The 22,470-nt window shown below is 39.1% G+C and overlaps 1 protein-coding gene across 1 annotated transcript in view; it reads right to left on the bottom strand.

Moving 5' to 3' along the window:
- PTPRK (protein tyrosine phosphatase receptor type K) overlaps positions 1 to 22,470 on the bottom strand; it is a 564,673-nt gene that overhangs the window by 204,064 nt on the left and 338,139 nt on the right. Inside the window, exon 7 of the mRNA XM_026649826.2 lies at positions 9,765 to 10,058. Coding sequence (XP_026505611.1) covers positions 9,765 to 10,058 — 294 coding nt within the window. The remainder of the gene's footprint in view (positions 1 to 9,764; positions 10,059 to 22,470) is intronic.

Raw genomic sequence — 22,470 nt, 5'->3', positions numbered from 1 at the left:
TGCTCTCCAGTTTCTGTTCCCCATGTAGGTACTTATAGACTGATCAAATCACCTCTTAACCTTCTTTTTATTAAGGTAAATAGACTCAAGAACTCAATGTCTCACTATAAGGCATGTTTTTTAACCCTATAAATATTCTCGTGGTTTTTTTCTGAACCCTTTCCAATTTTTCAAAATCCTTCTTGAATTAGGGACACCAGAACTGGACACGGTATTCCAGCAGTGGTTGCACCAATGGCATATATATGTGTGTGTGTATATATATACACACATACACACACACACACACACCCCCACACACACAGAGAGAGGGGTAACAAACTCCCTACTCCTACTCACGAGCCCCCTGTTTATACATCCAAGGATCGCATTAGCCCTTTTGGTCACAGCATCACACTGGGAGCTCATGTTCAGCTATTATCCCCCATGAACCCTAAGTTATTTTTCTCCAGAGTCATTGCTTCGCAGGATAGAGTTTCCCAATTCTGTAAGTATGAGTAACATTCTTTGTTCCTGGATGCATGACTTTACATTTGGCCATCTTGAAACATATATTGTTTGCTTGTGCCCAGCTTTAACAAGTGATCCACATCACACTGTATCAGTGACCTGTCTTCTTCATTATTTACCACTCCCCCAGTATTTGTGATGTCTGCAAAGTTTATTAGTGATTATTTTATGTTTTCTAACAGATTATTAATAAAACTATTAAACCGTGTAGGTCCAAGAACTGACCCTACTAGAAAGACACCCTTTACATGATTATTTCCTCTTTATAATTACATTTTGAGACCAATTAGTTAACCAGTTTTTAATACAAAATCAACGTGACATACATTAAATGTATCATTCTAGTTTCTTAATCAAAATCTAATGTGGCACCAAATCAAATGTTTTACAGAAAGCTAAGGACATTACATCAACAATACTACCTTTATCAGTCAAACTTGTAAACTCATTAAAACCTTTTATCAAGTTTGTTTGACAAGTTCCATTTTTATAAGTAACCATTTGAACAACTTACCAACTGTTGCAGTGGAGTCTTCATCATTGGCAATCTTTTAGAAAAACATCTTGATTTACAAATGGAATTAATTCAGGGACGTCCTCTTTCCAGTGTTATAAAGGAGGTTAGATTAGAGGATCACAATAATGTCTCCTGGCCTTATAAATGTCTGAATAAATCCATGTTGATTGGCATTAATAATATTACTCTTTTTATTAATTGCATTCTGTATGAGCCATTCCATTATATAGCCCAGGATCAAAGTCAGGCTGACTTCACCTGGGTCATCCTATTTACCCTTTTAAATACTGACACAACATTAGCTTTCTTCCAGGCTTCTAGAATTTCCCCAGAGTTCCAGGAGTTATTGAAAATCAACATTAATGGTCCAGAAAGCTTTGTGGCCAGCTCTTTTAAAATTATTGGATACAAGTTATCAGAACCTTCTTATTTAAAGATGTCTAACTTTAGTAGCTGCTCTTTAACATCTTTGTTAGTTACTGTTGGAATGGAAAGAATTTCATCATCGTATGATGAGAATATCATCTAGCCTTTTCTCCAAATACAAAACAAATTTATTGAGAAATAAAAATATTGAGAAAGTATCATTTATTTTATTCTGCCTGAGGAAGGCCAAGTTTGAATCAGGGAAAAGAGCAATGTTAGACTGAGAAAAAAGGTGCAAAAAAACAGAAATACCCCACTTCAGCAGAAATGACCCATAAGAAACAATGTCAGCAGGAATGGGGGTTGGGAGCTTTTCAGATGACCTCCCCACACCCCTTCAATATGAGGATGGGAGGGGACTAACTCACTCATGTCTCATCCAGAGGCATACTGCCATTTGAGTGGCAGGAACAAGGGGTATTCCTCTAGTATTTCTTACAGAAATAAAGAAGGGAGAGGAATGAGTGACTGAATGGGAACTCCGATCTGAGTAAGAAACTTCCCTTTCCTCTGCATTGTCTTGTTTTCCACCCCCACACAGAACCTTATAATCTTTTTCCTTCCCTCTGGTGCTCTGCTAACTGTTACTGAGTAAGAATGAGAAAACAAAATGCTTGATCTCTGAAACACTATGCGTAAACACTGCAGTGACAGTAGTTTATAAATATTTGAATTAAAGTTTCTCCTTTCATTTTTATGCAATGATAAAAACAAGCTAAACAAAAGCTAATTTTATAAAACTGCGTGTTTAAATAAACTAGTTCTATTTTATGTAGGTACTTATAGTGCATCCATCACCATGGTACTGACCACTTAAAATGTTGAATGACCCTAATTATGAAAGCAAACTGAATTAAAGTATCAAGCAAAGTAATGGATGGTAGTCATAAAAGATCTGACAGTAAAAACTGGCAGTCAATTTAAGAGAGCCACATTTTTCCAACAAGATGTCATCCTGCAGGTATTTTCTCTTGAAATGGACACACACCAAAACTGTGTGGATCTGGAGAAGTTAAAATCAGGATCTGCACTACATGGCTTGGGCACATCTCTGGCAGCTTTCTCAAGTGGTACAATATGAATTATTTCCCTGCATCCACTTTTTTACAACTGGAATAGAGGCTTTGGATTAATATACTGGAGTACATTTTAATGCCACAAACAGTGCTCCTCTCAGAAATGTGCTTACATCACTTCTGATAACCACTGAAGTCTAAATGTTGCTGGCACATTCTGCTCTGGCAAAGGACACCAAAAAGTAAGTGTGTGGGGGCAGAGGGGGCATGGCATGCAGGGGGGTGTCAATCCATAGCTTACCTGTGCTGCTAGCTTGCAGCTGCTGCTATGTTGCTCTTTTCCAATCATAGAGCTCTACCAGAAATTTAGGCTTGATCCAAAGCCCACTGAAGTTAATGTAAATAGTTCCATTGACTTCAATCAGCTTTGGATCAGACCTTTAATGCACAACTAGTTCTAAGCCTCCCTTCGAGTAAGGAAATGACCAGCAATGTATACCTGTCACAGCTCCATGACTGAAGAAGAGCAGCACACTGAGTTGGAAATATTAGGTGCTGTAAATAAAGTAATCTTCCCCTGTTCAGTCCCTCCCCACCCAAACAGCACTGAGACAGGCTCTGCCCCCATCTTCCCACATGATTATTCTTCCTTCCCCCCCCCCCCCCTTATCTTCTTGGTCACCCTCTCAAAATTCTAGCAAGGTCTAGAAGGGATGCTCTTGGCTAGGGGTTCCATTCTCCCGCAACTGTACTGACTCTCACTATGGGGGCTCTACCCTTGGCTTTCCAAGCTCAATATTCCCCAGTCTGCTCTGCCTTGGGAGTTCAGCACCTCAGAACTAATCCCTTCCCCCAATAATTCTCCAGCAGGTGTCGGCAAAGCTTTGCCATTTTATGACAGGGCTGACAAGATTCACACCATTCCCACATGGACAGAAGTTAGATGTAGAAAAAGGAAAATGTACATTTCTACAACTTCTATTTACCAATCTTAGTCATTTCTAAGTACCCAGGAGGGTTTCTACTGTGCATCTAGGGACCCTGCACTTCATGCACACAAGATCAGAAGAAAACAACAGGGGTGTGTGTGGGGGAGGGGGGGGGGGGAAGGGGGGGGGGGGAAGGCTGAAGGAGGTGTGGCTGTTTAAGGGAGATTCCAGGACCTGCTAGTAGACACACCTTGGCTAGCTTTTAAAGTGCTAACCAAATTGATCAAGAAGTCCTTGTCTTTTTAACATTTATTTTTTGCAGTGCTGATGTCCTGTCCCTTAATAAGTCTTTAATGACCCCTTGGCCCAGCAGCCACCTGCAATCATACCAAGCATTAGTTCAGAGTCAGTTATCTGTTTAAGAAATTAATCAGCTTTTTACCCTTCTATTGTCTCCCTTTAAGTTCAAAGGACCTTAGAAACAAGGAGGAAGAGGATATTTCAGCTAGAGATTGGGTGACAGATAAAAGCAGCTGATAGCTTATGCAGGTGGAGTCTATGTAGGCCTCCCTTTCCAAGCCCCTTTCAAATGGAGAGGGAGGAGGGCAGGGCACAGTATAAAGTATCTTCACGTAGGGACCCATAAAATCTAGAACCAACCATGAAAAGAACAGAAAATTAATCTAATTCAAATGAAGCTGCAGGGAAATTCAGGCAAGCAGCATGCAACTGCCTACACTGGAATTTGTACATTAACACATTTTATTGAGAAAGATTTCAATAAGCGAAGAGACAACCCACATCTCGAAAGACTATGCAATAACACTCAACAATGAACACAGGAAGTAAAGACAAGTTGTCATCTGTTTAATACTGATTCCGAGGGAGGAAAGCTGCCTGCTGAGTCAACACTATGTTCCTATGACCAGCGGAGTTTTCCTTGAAGATCTTTCAGCCAAGTATTTCCCAGCATACACCATGGTTTAGTTTGCATGATCTAACAAGAACCTAGCTGAGTGGAATGGCTGTGCGACTACTCTGCAGTGCTATATGCCTTCCATATGGGCCTCCCATTTGTGTGCCTAGGCTAGTTAGCACTTCATATATAGTATGTATATGTTAATTAATAGAATTTTACCTGCCAATCAATTGGAAACCAGAGCAGTGCAGAGCACTGGTTTGATATGCCAGCTGATCATCTGGAACGCTAGAGCTGGACATCCCACGGATGAAGCTTGTAGATGTTGGTAATAAGAGATTTCTCAATGGTAAGTATGCAACTCTGGAATTCTGTCCCAAGGAAACATGACTAAATGCAAACCCAGCCATGTTTAGAAAGAGCTGCAAGATGCACCCTTTGCCTAATCCTTCTTAATTGATTAAATCCTGATTTCATAACACAACCAACTGGTAAATTTGCAAGGAGCAGGAGCGCATGGTGTTTGATATCTGTTAGTGAGATCTTAAATGTTTGACATTCACTCTAGCAAAAAGCCCAGAAACAAGAGTTACAGGTGATAAAGAAGTTTGTAAAAACAAACGGAAACTTATAAATATTGGTGTAATATGGGCATTCTGCAATGACAAATGTAAAAATTCAATATATTCAATTACAGAATTTCAACTGCGTCGTTATCATTTTAGTCTAATAAAAAATTTCTACGCTGTAAATAGCAATATAAATTTGGAAATGGTAAATCAAACACTAAAATGCTCAAAATGTATTACAGTTCCTCTTTCATATACTATAAGCCTTCTAATTTATTGACATTAGATTTCTTCAGTATACCAAGAAAAGGATAAAGATTTTGCTTGAAATCTTAAGATTGCATTTATGATAAAGCAGTAAATATTCTCTCTCTGGACCCTTAGAAAATTTTAAAACATTCCACCAGATTAAAATTACTCAGAATTAGCCTTTTGCTTGTATTTTATTAGTTTTTTGGAAGAGTGGGTAAGCAACCCATAAAGGAAAAAACTCTAGTTCTTGAATTATACAAATATAAAGGAGGAGTATCCTCAACTTGACCCTTCAGTTGCCAAATTTTCCTGTTGTCCTTCTGACAAGTACCCAATTTTGCCTCCAGCACTTCTCAGAAGCCCACCTCCCTGAAGTACCAAGATGCCAAATTCTCCTGGACAGGTTCATTAGTTCTAGCTACCAAAAATCTCCAGCCCCACTCCATAGTCTTCAACAGGACAATCAATAGTAAGAGAAGTGTAACTATTTGCAGCCAGTCAGCCCTCAGCACAAGTGATTTTGAAACATTTCTGGTGGTCCTACTGCTCTATTTGAAAATTGCATACAATTACTTAAAAAAATAACTAGCATGGCATATTAATCTAGATGGCCATGAAGAGCTAGGCCCCCAAATGCACTAATGTCTGGAGCCTAATTTTAAGATTTAAAAGAAAATGTAAAAACACTTTAGATTATTTTCTTTGTGCTATTTATTCTCATTATGTGCTTTTTTGCTGATGGGAACTTCAGCAACATCCTGGTATTCTTTGTATTCTGTTTTCAAAATTAATAACATGGAAATCACAAACAAATACTCCACATTCAGAAAAACAGAATGAAAAACAGCCCTGATCCTGAACCTTTAACTAAAGCCAAACCTTAAGTCAACGTTGCACTGTTTAACAAACATCTAAAACACTTTTTGTGACTCAAGGCTGATTGTCATTGATTATTAGTCTCTGTGATTGATAATTATACTGGACAATAGTAAAAAAATCAATATATATGGTTCCATTTTCAGCTTCGATAAAGCTGTAACCAGAAGGGAAAAGCTTCATCCCTTTCCTTGCTTTATAAAAAACCCACTGACACAAGTTTACTTAAAGGGGTTGGAATGAAAATCAGATCATTTTCCCTTTGCTCCACAGATCTACATGTATTACTGAAAATCACAAACCGCACTGAACTTCAGTGAAGTAGGAGCTCTACTGACTGTGTAGATATATTAAGTTCTGGACAGACTGAACTGTTGACCTTCTTTGCCACTAAAATATCAGTTAATGAGAAAGCTTAGCTGTTAACAGTTATTCAGAAGCAGCAGCCAATGTAACAGAACAATTTCTAAAGTACAATTGCTAAGTGGACAATTTTAAAATACAGCATATTTTATTTCAGCCTAACACAGGAAAGACAGATTGCACACACGCTCTGATGCCAGATGATATCCTCAAAAGGAAAATCTCACAGGAAGACATCCTTGCCTTATTACGCAGTTAGGTATTAGGATTGCTTCCTATTAAAACAGCATCTCACTTCCTTTTATTTTAAAATGCTTATGTGAGCAATAATACAGTGTTGTTATACTGCAGGAATCACACACTTCAGGTGCATTGTGAGGAATGAGATGAGGACAAGTGCCCTCAGCCACCAGAGGCATGTAATTACCTCTCTCACCAAATACACCTTGGAGCATATTACTGCTCCTAGCAAAATGGCTATAACCTGCTTAAAAATCAACACAAGACTGGACCTGTGCTCTCAGGAAGTATAATTTTAAAAAGAAAATCAAATTCTGGTTAGTATGTTTTATATTCTCATTCTAGTTATTTAAAAATACTCAGTCGAATCATATATTTGTCTGCTGATTATTACCGTTAATTGCCCACATATGGATGTGATCTGGTAAAAAAAAAAAAAAAAATCTATATTTTCAGTATAATACAGTCACTAAATTTAAGCATAGGAAAAATCATCTATCAAATTCCAGTTACACAAATAATTTAATTAATTTTGTCTGGCACCTTATAAAAATCCTCCAGAAATCACTGGTCACTGTTTTAACTCACTGTTTAGGAGACACAACTACTCGTTCAACCACTCTTGCCACCTGATAACTACATCGAATGCTTGATGCCCAAACTTGTGCAATTGTACTTCAAATTGCACAAAATGTAAGATGTTCTGAAGTGAAACACAGACTAATAGATCAATAGCATATTATTCTGAAATGTCATGGCATTTGTAAATTCTAAACCAACAATGTGTAAAAATCATTTTCAATCTCCTCCCAAAATAAAGCAACTGTTTATTCTTGTGGTAAAATAGCCAATAGCATTTTACTAACATATTATTCCTGATAATTCAATGCTAGTTATTACTTAGAGCATAAACATTAAAACCCATCCAGTGAATGTTCAGTAATGCGTTTCTTATCCACACAGTAAAGCAAGGTAGTTTCACACTGACATATCAAATACAGTGACTGGAAACAAATGATATTACATGGGTAATCAATTATAACTTGTTTCAAAATTGAACCTAAAGCTTACAAAACATACAGAAAGACAGAACTAACAAAAGGGCAGTAAGGATAGCTGTCTTAAAAATAAGCAGTCTTGTCTGAAACAAAAACTAGAATTTTCCAAAACAAGGTACTGCAGCTAGTGGAATACAATACAGCATAGTAAGCCACCTGATAGTCACCAAGCTAACACGACTAGCAAAGGATATATCACACTGCTAGCTATTTCATTATTGGCTTTATTCTTGGTTTTTAAAACTTTTTTTTTTTGAAGAGGCTGATATTGTGTTTGATTTCTAACAGACACACACACATACACACACACCAGATAGATTTTTATACTGATTTTGCAAGTTTTAAAAATACAACATAGTTGCAAAAGCCCAAAGGAAGCCTTCCTGGAAGAGAAATACCTGTCTTCACTATTATGGGAGATGGATGAATGGAGCAGACCTGGAAATCATATTCTAATCTGGATCCTGTCAATGACTCACTATATTACCTGGGGCAGGTAACTCAACCTCCCAGGGCCTACAGTTGCCATCTTACATTAAAAAATAGGTTCCTGTGCTATCGTGGCATCAAAAGCACTGCAAACTATATTGCTTATTGTTTTGATGTTTTAATATTCAAATCAATTACTTGAACAAATGTTTATGACTTAAGTACTAATTTTCATCTAGTCATTCCAACAAACTCATCAAGAATATATATTTTATTTTTTTATAAATGTGTATATTTTCATGCTTTAAAAATTACACCACTTTGCTTCCCTTAAATTGGCTAGCTAAAGGGATGTCAGGCCTTTATTATACCATGACCTCTCCTCTTATCTTTTTCATATTAGGCAGCCTTAGTCTTTCACATATTAGGAACAAGAAAGTATACCCAACTGATGTCTGGGAAGAAATTCTAGGTTGTGTCACCTTAATAAAGAAGCTACTTCAAAATTCTATACTATATTTTTGGAGCAAGGTCTAAAATTATTTAAGAGAATTGAACTGACACTTTAATCTAGACTAGATTTCAATAGTGGTTATCTGACCTGAGATAGACACATGAATACTTTCACTTTTCAAGAGAGGTATACACTGTATGGTAAATTAGAAATAAGATCGCCTATTTCAAAATTGCCTGCAGTTTCTGAATTGCTTTAGGCTGAGAGCTTGTTGTTTAGGGAATTAAATAAGCAGAATGCTTCAGCTCCCAAGAAATGCAATGTTTAGTTTAAAAATAAAACAGTATCAATACAGATAGTCAAATTTTCTGGAATATAAACTCACTGACCTGGTCAAGTTGAGGACACTTATGACATTAGCTCCTAACTCTGGCGCTGACCTTTTTCCATAGTAACTGAACAGAATGATCACACATACTAAGACAAGCATTAGAATACCCTGTCCAGTTGGAATCCATGCCTAATTTGTGAATGGAGATTTCATTCTAACACTGTTCTCACCACTATATAAATATAGATGACTTAGAATTAAGCAATGTGACTGTCTTTTCTTACTACATTTTAAAGTAATTTTGAATAGCATGTTTGCCAGCTTTTTTGTTTACACTTGTCTCAGCCAAACTTGTCAGCCTTTTCCCTGACACATCCTAGCCAGCCTCTCTCAGCTCACTCCCTTTCTGCCAGGGCATCTTTTTAACTGGTCGGGGTCTTTTGATCGCAAGCTTAGCCTTGGGAGACTAAAGCACCCTAGGTCTCCATGAAGCCAGCTAGGTAAATTCTCTCACCAATTGATGGCTCAGCCATTGTTGTTTTAACTCCACTGAAGTTGGGTACTGGAGAGGCTGTTTTGGTAATTGTTTTACCTTTCCTGAGTTCCTTAACATCCCTCCTTTAGAGCCTCCTTTGATTTAACTATATGCATTCAAACATTCTGTCACAGCTTCCTAGCTTCTGTGATCAATAAATGGAAGCTTAAGTAAGTTGACCCCAACAAGGTGGCACAAACAGAATATGGGGCCTAGGCTGGCATAAGAACTTTCAGACCTTTGGCGGTACCAGCAAAGGAGAACTATTGCTATAGTAACAGCATCATTACAGTGAAAACAAAGTGGAAAACAACAACAACAACAACAAAACAGACCTCACCTGCACATTTGGTTCTGGTGATAAGTGGTGGTCCTGGCTGGCCAGTTCCTCCTTCTCCTGGCCTGGTAAGGAGGACACGAATCTCATACTCAGTGTCTGGGTCTAAGTGCCATAGCTTATAAGTTGGTGCATTTACAGCATGGGTTTCTGTCCAGGTCCCAGATGTCATCCGATACTCCACTTCTTTCAGAATTATAGGCCCATCACCAATTATGGAATTAGCATTCAGCTGAATCAGCAAATATGTAGGCCCAACACCAAGTAACTGGGGGGGTGCTATTGGTCGAGGTGGTTCTGTAAGAAATTCAAAAATACACAGTGAATAAAACCAAACTTAAAAAGATCACAATATTATTAATATATGTACAGCTAAAGGCCTCGCCCAACAAGAAGTGTCATCCTGCAGTTGTAGAGATGCCAGAATTGGGAAGCAAAGCCAGAATAATACAGCATTAACAACAGGAGGCTATATTCGCAATTGTTATAATTCATTGTAGCTCCACTGAAGTCAATAAGCTATATTTATTTATTCCCGTGCTCCAGGACTGTGCTGGTTTATAAGATCCTTATCTGGTAACATTTCCTGAACTATTGTGAATCACTTCATGATAATTCATGTATTTTATAAGACAAAAAAATTGGGACTTTGAATTTCAAAACCAACTCATTTTATTTTTTTGAGAGAAGCTATGAACAATTCCTGCAGTAATAGCTTCAGTGTCACGTTCCACTGCCCCCTTGAGAGCATATCCAAAAAAATCATTGCAGTCCATTTCAAACCTGCCAAATGCAGTGTAGGGTGAACAATATGGAAATACATCAAAGCCATTCAGAATGTTTAGAACTGGGCAATACTGGCTGGATGGTGACAATGTAAAGATTTATAACAACAATATATGGAATTATTTATGGTTCCTCAATCAAATAACTTATCCTGGCATACATATGTCTGAAATGGGTACACAATGCAACCCCCAACCCCCTTTAATATAGTTTTAACAAAGCTGTAAAGTGAAAGTTAGCAACAGAGGACTGAAAAGGTGAGGGGAAAAAATCTATTAAGTTTCTGCCTGGAGTAGTACATTGCCTGGGAGTGATTTATTTTAAGAAACAATCAAAGCAACGTGTATTTTTCCAATAAAATGAATCCACTGATAAACATGGAAGATTCATTTTCATTCCAGATGGCACATATTTCAGCTAATTTGTTTCAGTTAATTAAGCAACAATGCTAAATTCAAGTCTCACAGGGATTTCACACAGCAGTAGTGCAGAACCAAAACAGCAACTCCAAACAGGTAGAGACATCTGGTGGGAAATGCATACAAAAGAAATCTAACCCCAGCCCTCTACCATCCTTCAACCCCGCCCCCCAAAAAGAAAACACAACACCTTTAAGAAAATGAAGTAGTTAAAGTGTGGTTCTACCTTTGAAAAGTGACTATGTAAAAATTGTTAATCAATATATCATCACCATGTGCTTATTCAGAACAATGATGACCTGAACAGGATCTCAACTGCTTCCAAGAACACCTTGTTACAGTCTATCAACACTTTGAGGTGAAGTTCAGGATCAGATTTCTTTGTCCCTCTGCATCTCTACCAGAGATGACATTACTCTGGAGCTACTAGATATTTTTTTTCTGGAAGTGCATACTTGCTATTTTTAGAAGGGGTCAGATTGCCCAAATAGCAAGTATTTACAAAATTTTGCCAGGGAGGGATTTCCCATGAGCGTCCGTAGAAGGCCTGCAACCAAAGCACTCATCTCATGTTACACAATTTGAAAACTGTGCTCTCATATGAATCCATGATATCTCAGAACGGGAACAGCTGGAATTCTTTTCATTCATCCTCAGTGACAGACCTAGGCCTGATTCAGTGATGTGCACAAGTTCTACACAGTTTAGTTCAGGACAATCTGGACTCTCAGGTATCTGAACTAATTATTCATCTAAATTTCTCTTCTTCTCCCCCCCTGATTTTCTGGCATAAACTAGGCATAAGCCTCTTTATCTGAATCAAACCTCAGCAATGTAGCATGGCTTAATGAAGGCAATTCATTTCCTGTGTAACTAGCATATTAAATGGCAAACTAATGAATTCTAAGGTCAGTCTTATAGCTAACAACATAAACATTGTTGAGGATAATACACCACCAACTCTGAGTTCTGAAACTCTACAATATGAAGCTATGTTTAGAAGTATATACTTTGATTAACAGCATGATTATTACAAGTGAAACTATGCATTAATGAAACTAATATACCATTGCATATTAAATTTTTATGTTGGATGTAAAGTGTATTCTTACATTAGCATATGCATTTTGTTTTTAAGCTCTTGAGGACAAAGACTTATTTAGAAAGTCTCTTCCCGTTCTAATAAATTATGCATGAATTTTAATCAGTTAGCAAATGAACAAGTAATTGTTCTGCAGCAGTATTAATATTCTTCATAATACAATGCACTATCAGATCCAGAGGTATGGTGCAACCAAAAATCCCTAAAGTACACTAAGAGTCAACTGAACCATGCAATCCCAATATACCAGATAAACTTTTTTGATGTTACCCAATTAACTTACTATTAATGATTCTCGTTCATTATTCTAGGACCAGATCTATCAAATATTCTCCAATTACAATTTCAAATTGTATAATTTGCTTTTACAGATCTAGTAACCTGAAAATGTTATGACTTGAAAAAATAACACTAACAATTAGTGGGTGTGTTGAGGCCATTATGATGTTGTGATATCACTTCTATTACACTATTATCAAATGTATGCAACACTACCCAATCAATGGGCTCTCAGGTTGGAGTCACTGCATATATCAGTACACGTTACAGTGATCCTGCAGGATAAGGGAGCATGTGGTTTTCTAGTCTTGTAGTCCAGAGCAATACTCTTTTCAAGTGAGCTGGGAAGATAGTTTGTCCAAATGTAAAGGTTTCAGGTGTGGTATGGAAAGAAATGAAGATGATAAGCAAGAGGGGATCCCCAAAGTTACCCTCTCAAAAAAAGTTCACTCTGTCTTGAAGCATACAAGAATTTAGTCACAAGTAAATACTACTACAAAACTTAAAGAGGAAAAAAAGTTTGAACTTTCATTTTGTGATTGATATAATCTCAGAATTAATAATTACTTGTCACATCTGTGAGATTATGAAAAAAATTCAAATGACATAAGGACACATTTAAGTGCACTTGAAGCTGAAACCACTTTGCAAAGTAATGCACACAGGAAAAAATAATCCCAACTATACATACAAAATGATGGGGTCTAAATTAGCTGTTACCAGTAAAGAAAGAGATATTGCAGCCATAGTGGATAGTTCCCTTAAAACATCTGCTCAATGTGCAGTGGCAGTCAAAAAAAAATCTAACAGAATGTTAGGAACCATTAGGCAAGCAATAAATAATAAAACAGAAAATAACATAATGCCACTATACAAATCCATGGTACACCCACACCCTGATAGTATATGCAGTCCTGGGTGCCACATCTCAAAAAAGATATTAGAACTTGAAAGGGTACAGAGAAGTGCAATGGAAATGATTAGGGGTATAGAACAGCTTCCATACTATGAGATGCTAAAAAGTCTGAATCTGTTCATCTTAGAAAAGAGATGACTAAGGGGTGGATATAACAGAGGTCTATAAAATCATGAACGCTGTGGAGAATGTGAATAAGGAAGCGTTATTTACACCTTCACATAACACAAAAACGAGGGGGTCATATGATGAAATTAATAGGCAGCAGGTTTAAAACAAACAAAAGCAGGTACTTCTTCACACACCACACAGTCAACCTGTGGAACTCATTGCCTTGGGATGTGGTGAAGGCCAATAGTATAAATGGGTTCAAAAAAGAATTAAATAAGTTCATGGAAGATAGATCCACCAATGGCTATTAGCCAAGATGGTCAGGGACACAACCCCATGCTCTGGGTGTCCCTAAACCTCCAACTGCTAGAAGTTGGGCCTGGACGATGGGATGGATCGCTTGAAATTGCCCTGTTCTGTTCATTCTCTCTGAAGCAACTGACATTGGACACTGTCAGAGACAGGATACTGGGCTAAATGGACCATTAGTCTGACCCAGTATGGCCATTCTTATGATCAGAGAGATATGAACTTTTTACAGCAAACAATATTTTCATTGAATTTAGCTTTAGTCTTGTGTTCAAACTTATACAATGTTTTATGCAGAAATATTTCAACCTAGGGATTGTTCATGGGCTATTTCAATATGATCACTGAGTAGATATTTGTAACAAATTCCAAACTTTTCACATAGATCACACTTGGTAATTTCATTCCCTTCTGTGATGAGTGCAAATCTAGCAATCAGCTGTGAATATTTTCATTTAGGAACTAAGGATAAGCTTTCCACAAATATTGTAAACTATTGCTTAAGCTTAGCCATTTTGGTGAACAATCCTGCCAGTGAACTTGGCTGCTAGAATGTCCGCAGAAAGAAAACATAAAAGGAGCACAAACTTCTAAAATGTGAATGTTCATGCATAAAGTTTTGCAGTATTTGGCCAGTTCAAAATGCCTAAAGCTAAGTTAATCACAAATTAAGACTGACATTTCATCAGTATGACATCTCCATTTTGCCTATTAGTAATTCAGTATGTTCAAATCAGGATTTGAATGACATTATGCATTAAATGCACTGAGATATTTAGGCACCACTGAATAGAGTAGGCACAAAGCATCAACTTTAACTGATTTTTCTTGCTGTTAAATGGTTGTGTCACATCCTTAACGTTACACATTGTGTGTTAATAATTAATTCTATATAATGGGAAAACAAGCAACCAGGAAAATTACTAATGATTTTAGTATCATAAGTGGTATTATAAAAGTAAAACATTATGTACTAGCATGTAAAATATACCTATTACAACATTACTAATGCATTATTCAATATAATTCACCCAGTCCACTTTTATGTACTAACCTATACTACACACACAGTCCACATGTACATACAGTAGCACAGCTCCACCCACACCACCGTCTCCCTTCCAGGACAGAACATGTGCCCAAACTTTGGGTGAAGGAGGAAGGTTAAGGTAACATTTATTTTAGTGGCAGAAATTTGCCAAATTTAACAGTGTTGCCAACTTTTTTATTTTCTCACAATTCTTACAGTATTCAATATTTTACTGAAAGCCCCAGCTTTCAGTCAGGTGATTACATGAAAAGCTCAGCATTACTTTAAAACAAGTGTCTAGCCCTCAGTTCCAGAAAAAAAAAAAATTGAAAATGTGACTTGTCTGCATTTGAAACATACAAAAAAGGCAAATAAAAAGAAATTCAACATTTATTTTTAAACCACATTATTTTTAAACCAATCACATGATTTTTGAACATTTAGGGTTGGGCAGTATTGTAACTGTGAATACTTACTCTTCAATTTGAATAACTATGCTCATTATTACAAACAATAAATGCCAAAATTCTGAAGCAACATCTCTTAGGTTAACACTCATAATATGATAACATTGCAACCTGCAGCACTGGTATGTTTAAATTATTCAAAACATGGAATATTGTGCCAATATTCAAAAATGGTATGCAGGATGACTCAGATAATTACAGGCCAGTAAACTGGATATCAATCCCACATAAAATAATGGAAAAGCTTATGTAGGATTCACTTCATAAAGAATTAAAGGATGGGAATATAATTAATGCCAGTCAGCATGGTTTTATGGAAAACAGATCTTGTCAAACAAACCTGATTTCATACGATATCAAACGGCTGATAAGGATAACTGCACAGATGTACTGCTGGGGTCAAAAGTGCTGAACCAAGGCTGCACAGCACACTGACACTTAGGATACTGTGTTTGTCTGCTGGCTGTTGGTGTCAGGGCTGTGAGCCAGAGCAGCAGAGTATTTAAGGCACCCAGGATTACAGGGCAGGCGGTGACATAACCCCTCACTGGTCTGGATTGCACCCCAAAACCGTGACACCTGCATACAATTCTGGTGTCCACATTTTTTTTAAAAAGAATGTTGGAAAATTGGACAAGGTACAGAAAAGAGCCACACAAATGATTTGCAGGCTAGAGAAAATGCCTTACAAAGACACACTTGAAGAGTTCAATATGTTTAGCTTATCAAAAAGAAGATTGAGAAATGACTTGATTATGGTGTATACGTACCTTCCCCCAGGGAGAAAATGTTAGATACTAAAGGGCTCTTTAATCTAGTGAAAAAGCGCATAACAAGAACTAATAGCTGAAAAGCTAAAGCCAGATAAATTCAGATTAGACTTAAATCACAAACGTTTAACAGTGAGAGTGATTAACCATTGAAACAAGCTACCAAGGGAAGTGGTGGATTCCCCATATCTTGATATCTTCAGAGCAAGGCTGGATGCCTTTCTGGAAGGTGTGCTTTATTCAGACAAGACAATGGGCTCAATACACAGGGGCAAATAAATGAAATTTATTGGCCTGTGTTATGCAGGAGGTCAGACTAGATGATCGAATGGTCCCTTCTGGGCTTAAGTAATGGAAAATTTGGAGGACATTAAAAACATATGAAAATTTTCAGCAAAAATACTTGTTTTTAAATGCTCTTGTTCCACGGATGGAATAAAATATTAATGCTTAATAGCAAACATTTCATTCAATATTCCAAGCAATGTCATTTTTGTCTAGAAAGCTTTGCAGTGATGGAAGAAAATTAACTGGTACTGAGCAATGCAATTCATCTTTAGCTTCATAACTGCTTGAAACACACATTGGCCGTGCTTTAAACTGCTAAAAGAGAAACCGATGCAGCTCTGCCTAAAGGTCTCAATCTCCCAAGTGTCAGGAGGAGCCAGGGGTACAGTGTACACAAAGATGGGGTTGTGGTGTCTCCTGGGGATTACAGGAAGGAGCAGTTTACTGAACAGAAGCTCTTGTAGCCAATTAAGGAGCAATGATGTCAAACTGCCTCGGGGACTAACAGGTTCGTGAGGTAGACAGTGTGTCTGTGGTTAGAAGAAGAAGGGTCATTTAAAAAAACCCAAAACTCCAACAAGATTACACAAAGAGCAGTTAGTCAATGGGAACCGACCACCTACCTCTCTTAGGCCCTTTAAAAATCCCACCACGGACAATTCAATGTTCACAGGATCATACACACCCCACCCCACCTCCAAACCAGGCACCAGCATAGCTTGCAGCCTTACCTGTACCACTGGAAAACAAGGAGAGCTCTGACTATACATACACTGGCCTGCGATTAACACCAAACACCAGCACTTGGCTTTTTTTACTATATATAATAAAGGTGTAAAGTTTAATAAGGTTTTATAAGTGTCCAATAACCCACCAAGTTAACTATTGTTAACAAGTGTGTTCATTGTTCATTTGCATGCCATAAAAAAATAATCACAGTATATTTACTGGGTTTCACTAAACAAATATCATAGGGTTACCGTACGTCCGGATTTTCCGGGACATGTCCGGCTTTTTGGTTCTCAAATCCCCGTCCGGGAGGAATTTCCAAAAAGCAGGACATGTCCGGGAAAATAGGGAGGCATGGTAAAGGGACCGCCTCCTCCCCGGGCTCCAACTTCGTCGGGCCAAGCGGCGGCTGTTCGTTCTCCCCACCTGGACAGCCGGACTCGGGAGCAGCCGCTGCTACAGCTCCCACTGCCGCGGGGGGAAGCGGCCAAGCATGTGGCGCTCGGCGGCTGCGGCTCTGGCGCCCAGGGTGTGAATCCCCTGAGCCCGGGCCTGCTGTGGTGACGCGGGTGGCCCCGGAGTGGGGGCAGCAGGCCCCAGCCCCCCTGTCCCATTCGGGTCCTGCAGGGGAACGAACAGGGCTGCCGATGCCTCCGCCCTGGGGCTGCCCGCGGGATTGCACCAGCTGGGCAGCGAGCCCAGACGCGACTGGCCAGGGGCTGGGCACAGTGTGCGCGCTGCTGGGTCCCCACAGCAGGCCAGGGCTCAGAGGGTTCGGGCCCGGGCGCCAGAGCCGCAGCCGCCGAGTGCCACGTGCTTGGCCATCGGCTGCTTCCTCCCCCCGCGGCAGTGGGAGCTGCAGCAGCGGCTGCTCCAAAGTCCCGCTGCCCAAGTGGGGAGAACGAACAGCCGTCGCCTGGCCCCGCGGGCCACCCCCCTACTCTCTCTCCAGGTACCGCCCGACTGAGTTCTGCCTGCTCTCGGGGCCTGGCCGGACTCACTCACCCAGGTCCCGTGCTCCCCCTGCGTCTCCCGGGCCTCCCTCCAGAGCTTGCGGGGGGAGGGGGGGGGGGTGGGTTTTTTTTTTTTTCCCTTACCGCCTTTCCCCCCCCCCTTCTGGTCACCCTGGGGGCGGAGTTGGGGCGGGGACTTTGGGGAAGGGGCAGAGTTGGGGCAGGGAAGGGGCGGAGTTGGGGCGGGGCCGGGGCCCCGTGGAGTGTCCTCTTTTTGCAGGATTGAAATATGGTAACCCTAAAATATCACAGACCAAAGCACCATCTCTCCCAGCACATTCATAACTGGCATTTATGAATAATTTAAAATCCATATTCAAGTCAATCACAGAAAGTAGTACACAAAAGCAGCATGCAGCAGTACTATGACACCCAGTTACAATGATCTTTTAAGGTCTTCTTCAACCAAAAAGCATCCTAGTGGACTCTCATAATTGCCTTTGTGCCTGGTTGCTCAAAATCAGCAGACAGTCGGTCCACTTCATCCTATCACCTTGCTGGTAAGGATTCCACCTTTGCTTTTCAAATATTATGTAATACACAACATGCAGCAATGAAAATGGGGAATATATGCCTCACTGAGATCCAGCCTAGTCAAGGGGCATTGCCAGCACCCTTGCAGTCTACCAAATGCACTTTGAAAAGTCATCCGACCTGCACTTGCAGTTAAATCTTTCCTTGCTGCTGTGCAAGTGTCCAGTTTCACAAGCCAGGGAAGCAAAGGGTAGGCCAGGTCTCCCAGGAGATGCTTAATGAACTTGCACACTTGGCTGACAACTTTCCCCACTGTGTATTTTCAACCCCAAACTGATTGCCCTCCAAGAGACAGCAGTATGGGCAAGCATCCAAACCACGATCACCACCCACTTTTCCACCATCAAAGCAACTTTCATTCTGGTGTCTCTGTGCTGGATGGCAGAGATAAGCTCAGTACACAGATCTAGGATGGGGCCTGAAACATCTGAAAGTTCTCAGCTGATCCTCCCAGATCTGCATTGCAGTATGATCCCACCAGTCACTGCTTGTTTCTCAGGCTCAGAAATGCCACTCCACCATGTGGAGCTGGTCAATGAATGCCTGCAACACCCAACAATTTTCATGCATTGTTTGCCATCATCCATTCCTCCTCCTTATCGAGTCCTGTCTCATCTTCATTGCAGCACCACCAGCAGGTGTTGCAGTGATAGTCACTGAAATTCCACCAATACAGAAGAATTGCATGCCCTGTCTCCAAAACAGACGTGATAACTCTGCTGATCTGTGCAGGATCCATGTTTCTGCCAGCACAAGGAACTGAAGGTATTTTTTTAAAAGCGCAAAAGTTATGGGATAGAAAAAACATCATGGGATGGAGGAAAGGAAACTATGAGAACTTGGCCCCAAACTCCCATAGGTCCCTGAGCACAGTACTGGTATCCCACAATGTACTGCAAAACGTCCCAACAAGCTGTTGTGACAGATAGTGGTTCTGGGCCACTGAGGTGCCTACCTATGGTGCACTACATTGTCTGCTGATACAGTTTCTCACAGTGAGGACATGCAGAACCAGGAAGAGCAGCCAAGTCCATGCGTGGCTCTAGCAACTTAGCAATTTCAGCAGCTGTAATGCAGCAAAAATTCTGGCAGAAAAACTTTTTAGGGTAGATGTGGTCTCTCCTCTGACTCCTGAATCAAGCTCTCCTTTGCTTATTCAGGTTAGATGATCAAAATGTTCCCCCTTAGCCCAATGAGCACGTCCTTTTTCAACAGCAGCTTCTAACTGCTTTTGTCTTTTTTTAATTTATTTTTTCTTTCTTTTCTTCTGTGGATTTTCCATTGCTCCAGCCTCACCCTTGCAGACAACCTGGGAGGAACCAGTTTCTCCTAAGCTGCAGACATCTCAATGTTCTAGGGTACTTCCAAGTTAACAACTCAATGACTCTTGTTGCACTGCCCTAGCCCAGGTCTGTCCATAAATGGCTGATTCTACATACCCTGAGGCATTCAGTGATACAGCAATTCAATAAAACCAACCAGATTTCAAAAGTTATACATAGATAAGTTTTCCAAATTGTCACAACCCTCACATGTTTAGATTTTTCAGATGAACAATACAGAGATAGTTCAAACACATCTCAGCACTTTCAACTATTCATCTGTGTGCACAAATTACAGCAGTTATGATGGGAAAGACCTAACAGCATGAGATCTATCACTCTACTGCAAAGTTCTAGCTGACCTTCCAGCACTGTCAGTCCCATGCTGAGCGGCTTCATATGTAGGATTGTATTTTTTATCAGTAAACATCGATAAACATTTATTTCACTACACAGACACAAACAAAAAATGTCCATTGATACTAATTGAAATGTACATGAAGGAAAAGTACGAAAAATGCTGTTTGAGAAGTTTTTAGAGTTAGATGTATGGATACTTAATTTATATATTTGGATCTGTGATGTTGACAAATTGTGTTTTAACTATTTATAAAGCATTAACTTTTTAAAATATTAACGTCTACTGCCATTAATTGTTTGACTCCCCCCCCCTCCATTGTTTGGGACCCTTCTATAATTGTCCCAAAATTGTGAACATTTAAATTTATAAAAATAAAAAACGTGTATAGATTGATATCCACTGATATAAAAAAAAGATAAAAATTGAATTCTGCCACACCTATTCATACGATATGGGATATACACTCATTGTAACTTCAACAAGTAAAATTTACCCCTTAACTGCCTTGTACCCTGTTGCCAGTTGATTGCCCTGACATTGATATACAGTTCCTACAAAATGTTACTATTTAATTAAAGGAATTAGTTGACTGGAACAAAAGAACACTAAGCAATTGCTTAGTGACCAGGTGGCATCGAGTGATTTATCCAACTCTCATAAAAGGCACAGCTATAAATATGGCATTAATTCTCATTTGTCTTTATTACCAAAAATGGGAAAACTGAAATAATTTGTCTTAAACACAAGCATTTTAACATAAACACCCAAAATAACTTGGTAAAATTCAGTAATGTTGTATAAAGATCCTGTTAGTATGAACATACACAACAGAAATGGCAAACTGAACAGCAGCCCATGACACTTTGCATAATTATGACCCCATTGTATTTAGCCACAGCAACATCAGCTTTAAATTTAGGGTCTCTGCTAATGTTGATACTGAATGTCACAGTTTAGCTCAAACTTTCAAGTACCTGCATAATATATCAAGTTTATGTCTGAAGTACAAAAAAGATTGTGCAGCTATAAAAGTGTTTAATCTTTGTGACACAGTACTTACTGACCGCCCAAAGTGCTGAAATAAGAATTATTATTTCACTGTGGAAACTGCTAACTTCTGCATAGTGATTTCATATCCTATGCATCATCATGGCATTTTATTCACCTTGATTTGAAACACCATTGCAATCATTTTATTATCTGCCCTTAAATAAAAGGAACAATGTGTTGCTTCAGCACTCTCAGCAGAAATTGAAAACAACATTAGGCTCATGCTCAGCGTACCTATGAAAATAAACAAGATTTTCTTAAAAATTGAAGTATGTTCTCCCCCACATCTTGTAAGCACAGGCACACTCCTGATATTTTAGGATACCAGTACATGCCACCATAGTAATCAATTAGAAGTGGATGGCTTGGTTTGTCAAAAAGATTATATATTGTATTATAAAGACATTTATACAGGACATTACTTCAGAGAGCAATGAAAATACACAATAGTTGGTCGGCATGAAAGAAAATGTGGTGACCATAATGTGCTGCACTACATATAAAGATGAAGATTTTGTTCAGTGTAAATGAGCCAGTTGTAAAGCTAACTCAGAATTTTCATCACAATTACTTCATTCTCCACATGCATCGGTGAGTCCCACGAGATCTCAACTTTTTGGTTATTGCTAGAAAGGCACATTCGTTGTAGGTTAAGAACAAAATCGAATCCCTTCTTCAAAAACTGGCACCTCCCAAAAATGATTTAGAATCCGCTAATGCATGGCTTGTGCAATGGAGTGAGTGAGAATAGTACATTTTATACACCATTGCACAAGTAGTCATGCTGTCAAATTGCCAGTTGCCTGTAATGGAAAGGAGGAATAAAGCTGGAGGGGTAGGTGCAGAAATACAGTGTCCTGTTTGAAATATTAAACCATGCAGATGGTGACAAAGCAGAAGGCATTAGGATTCCACAGCTGTGTTATAGTTTTATTCATGATCAGTGACAAGAACTTAGCCCTCAGCATTTGAAGAGGCATGGCACACCTCTGAATTTGAACTTTGCTTAGATAACACTTCCACTGAAGTAACAGAGTTCTGCCTACGAAAGAGCTGCACGATTTGCCTCATGATTTACAATTATAATGTTTTCACCCCTCAGCTCACAGAGAGCCGATACTATACACTTGTTTTGTGCACTGGAACTATGCAGATGAATTACTTGTTTCAATTTTAAATCTTGAGTTCAACCCAATGCCAACATCCTCAATTTGCATTTATCT

The sequence above is a fragment of the Terrapene carolina genome, unplaced genomic scaffold (genome assembly GCF_002925995.2).
Source record: "Terrapene carolina triunguis isolate 2854851 unplaced genomic scaffold, T_m_triunguis-2.0 Scaffold85, whole genome shotgun sequence".
Taxonomy (NCBI): Eukaryota; Metazoa; Chordata; order Testudines; family Emydidae; genus Terrapene; species Terrapene triunguis.
Note: the sequence above shows the minus strand (reverse complement) of the source record. Positions and strands in the feature narration are given on the sequence as shown.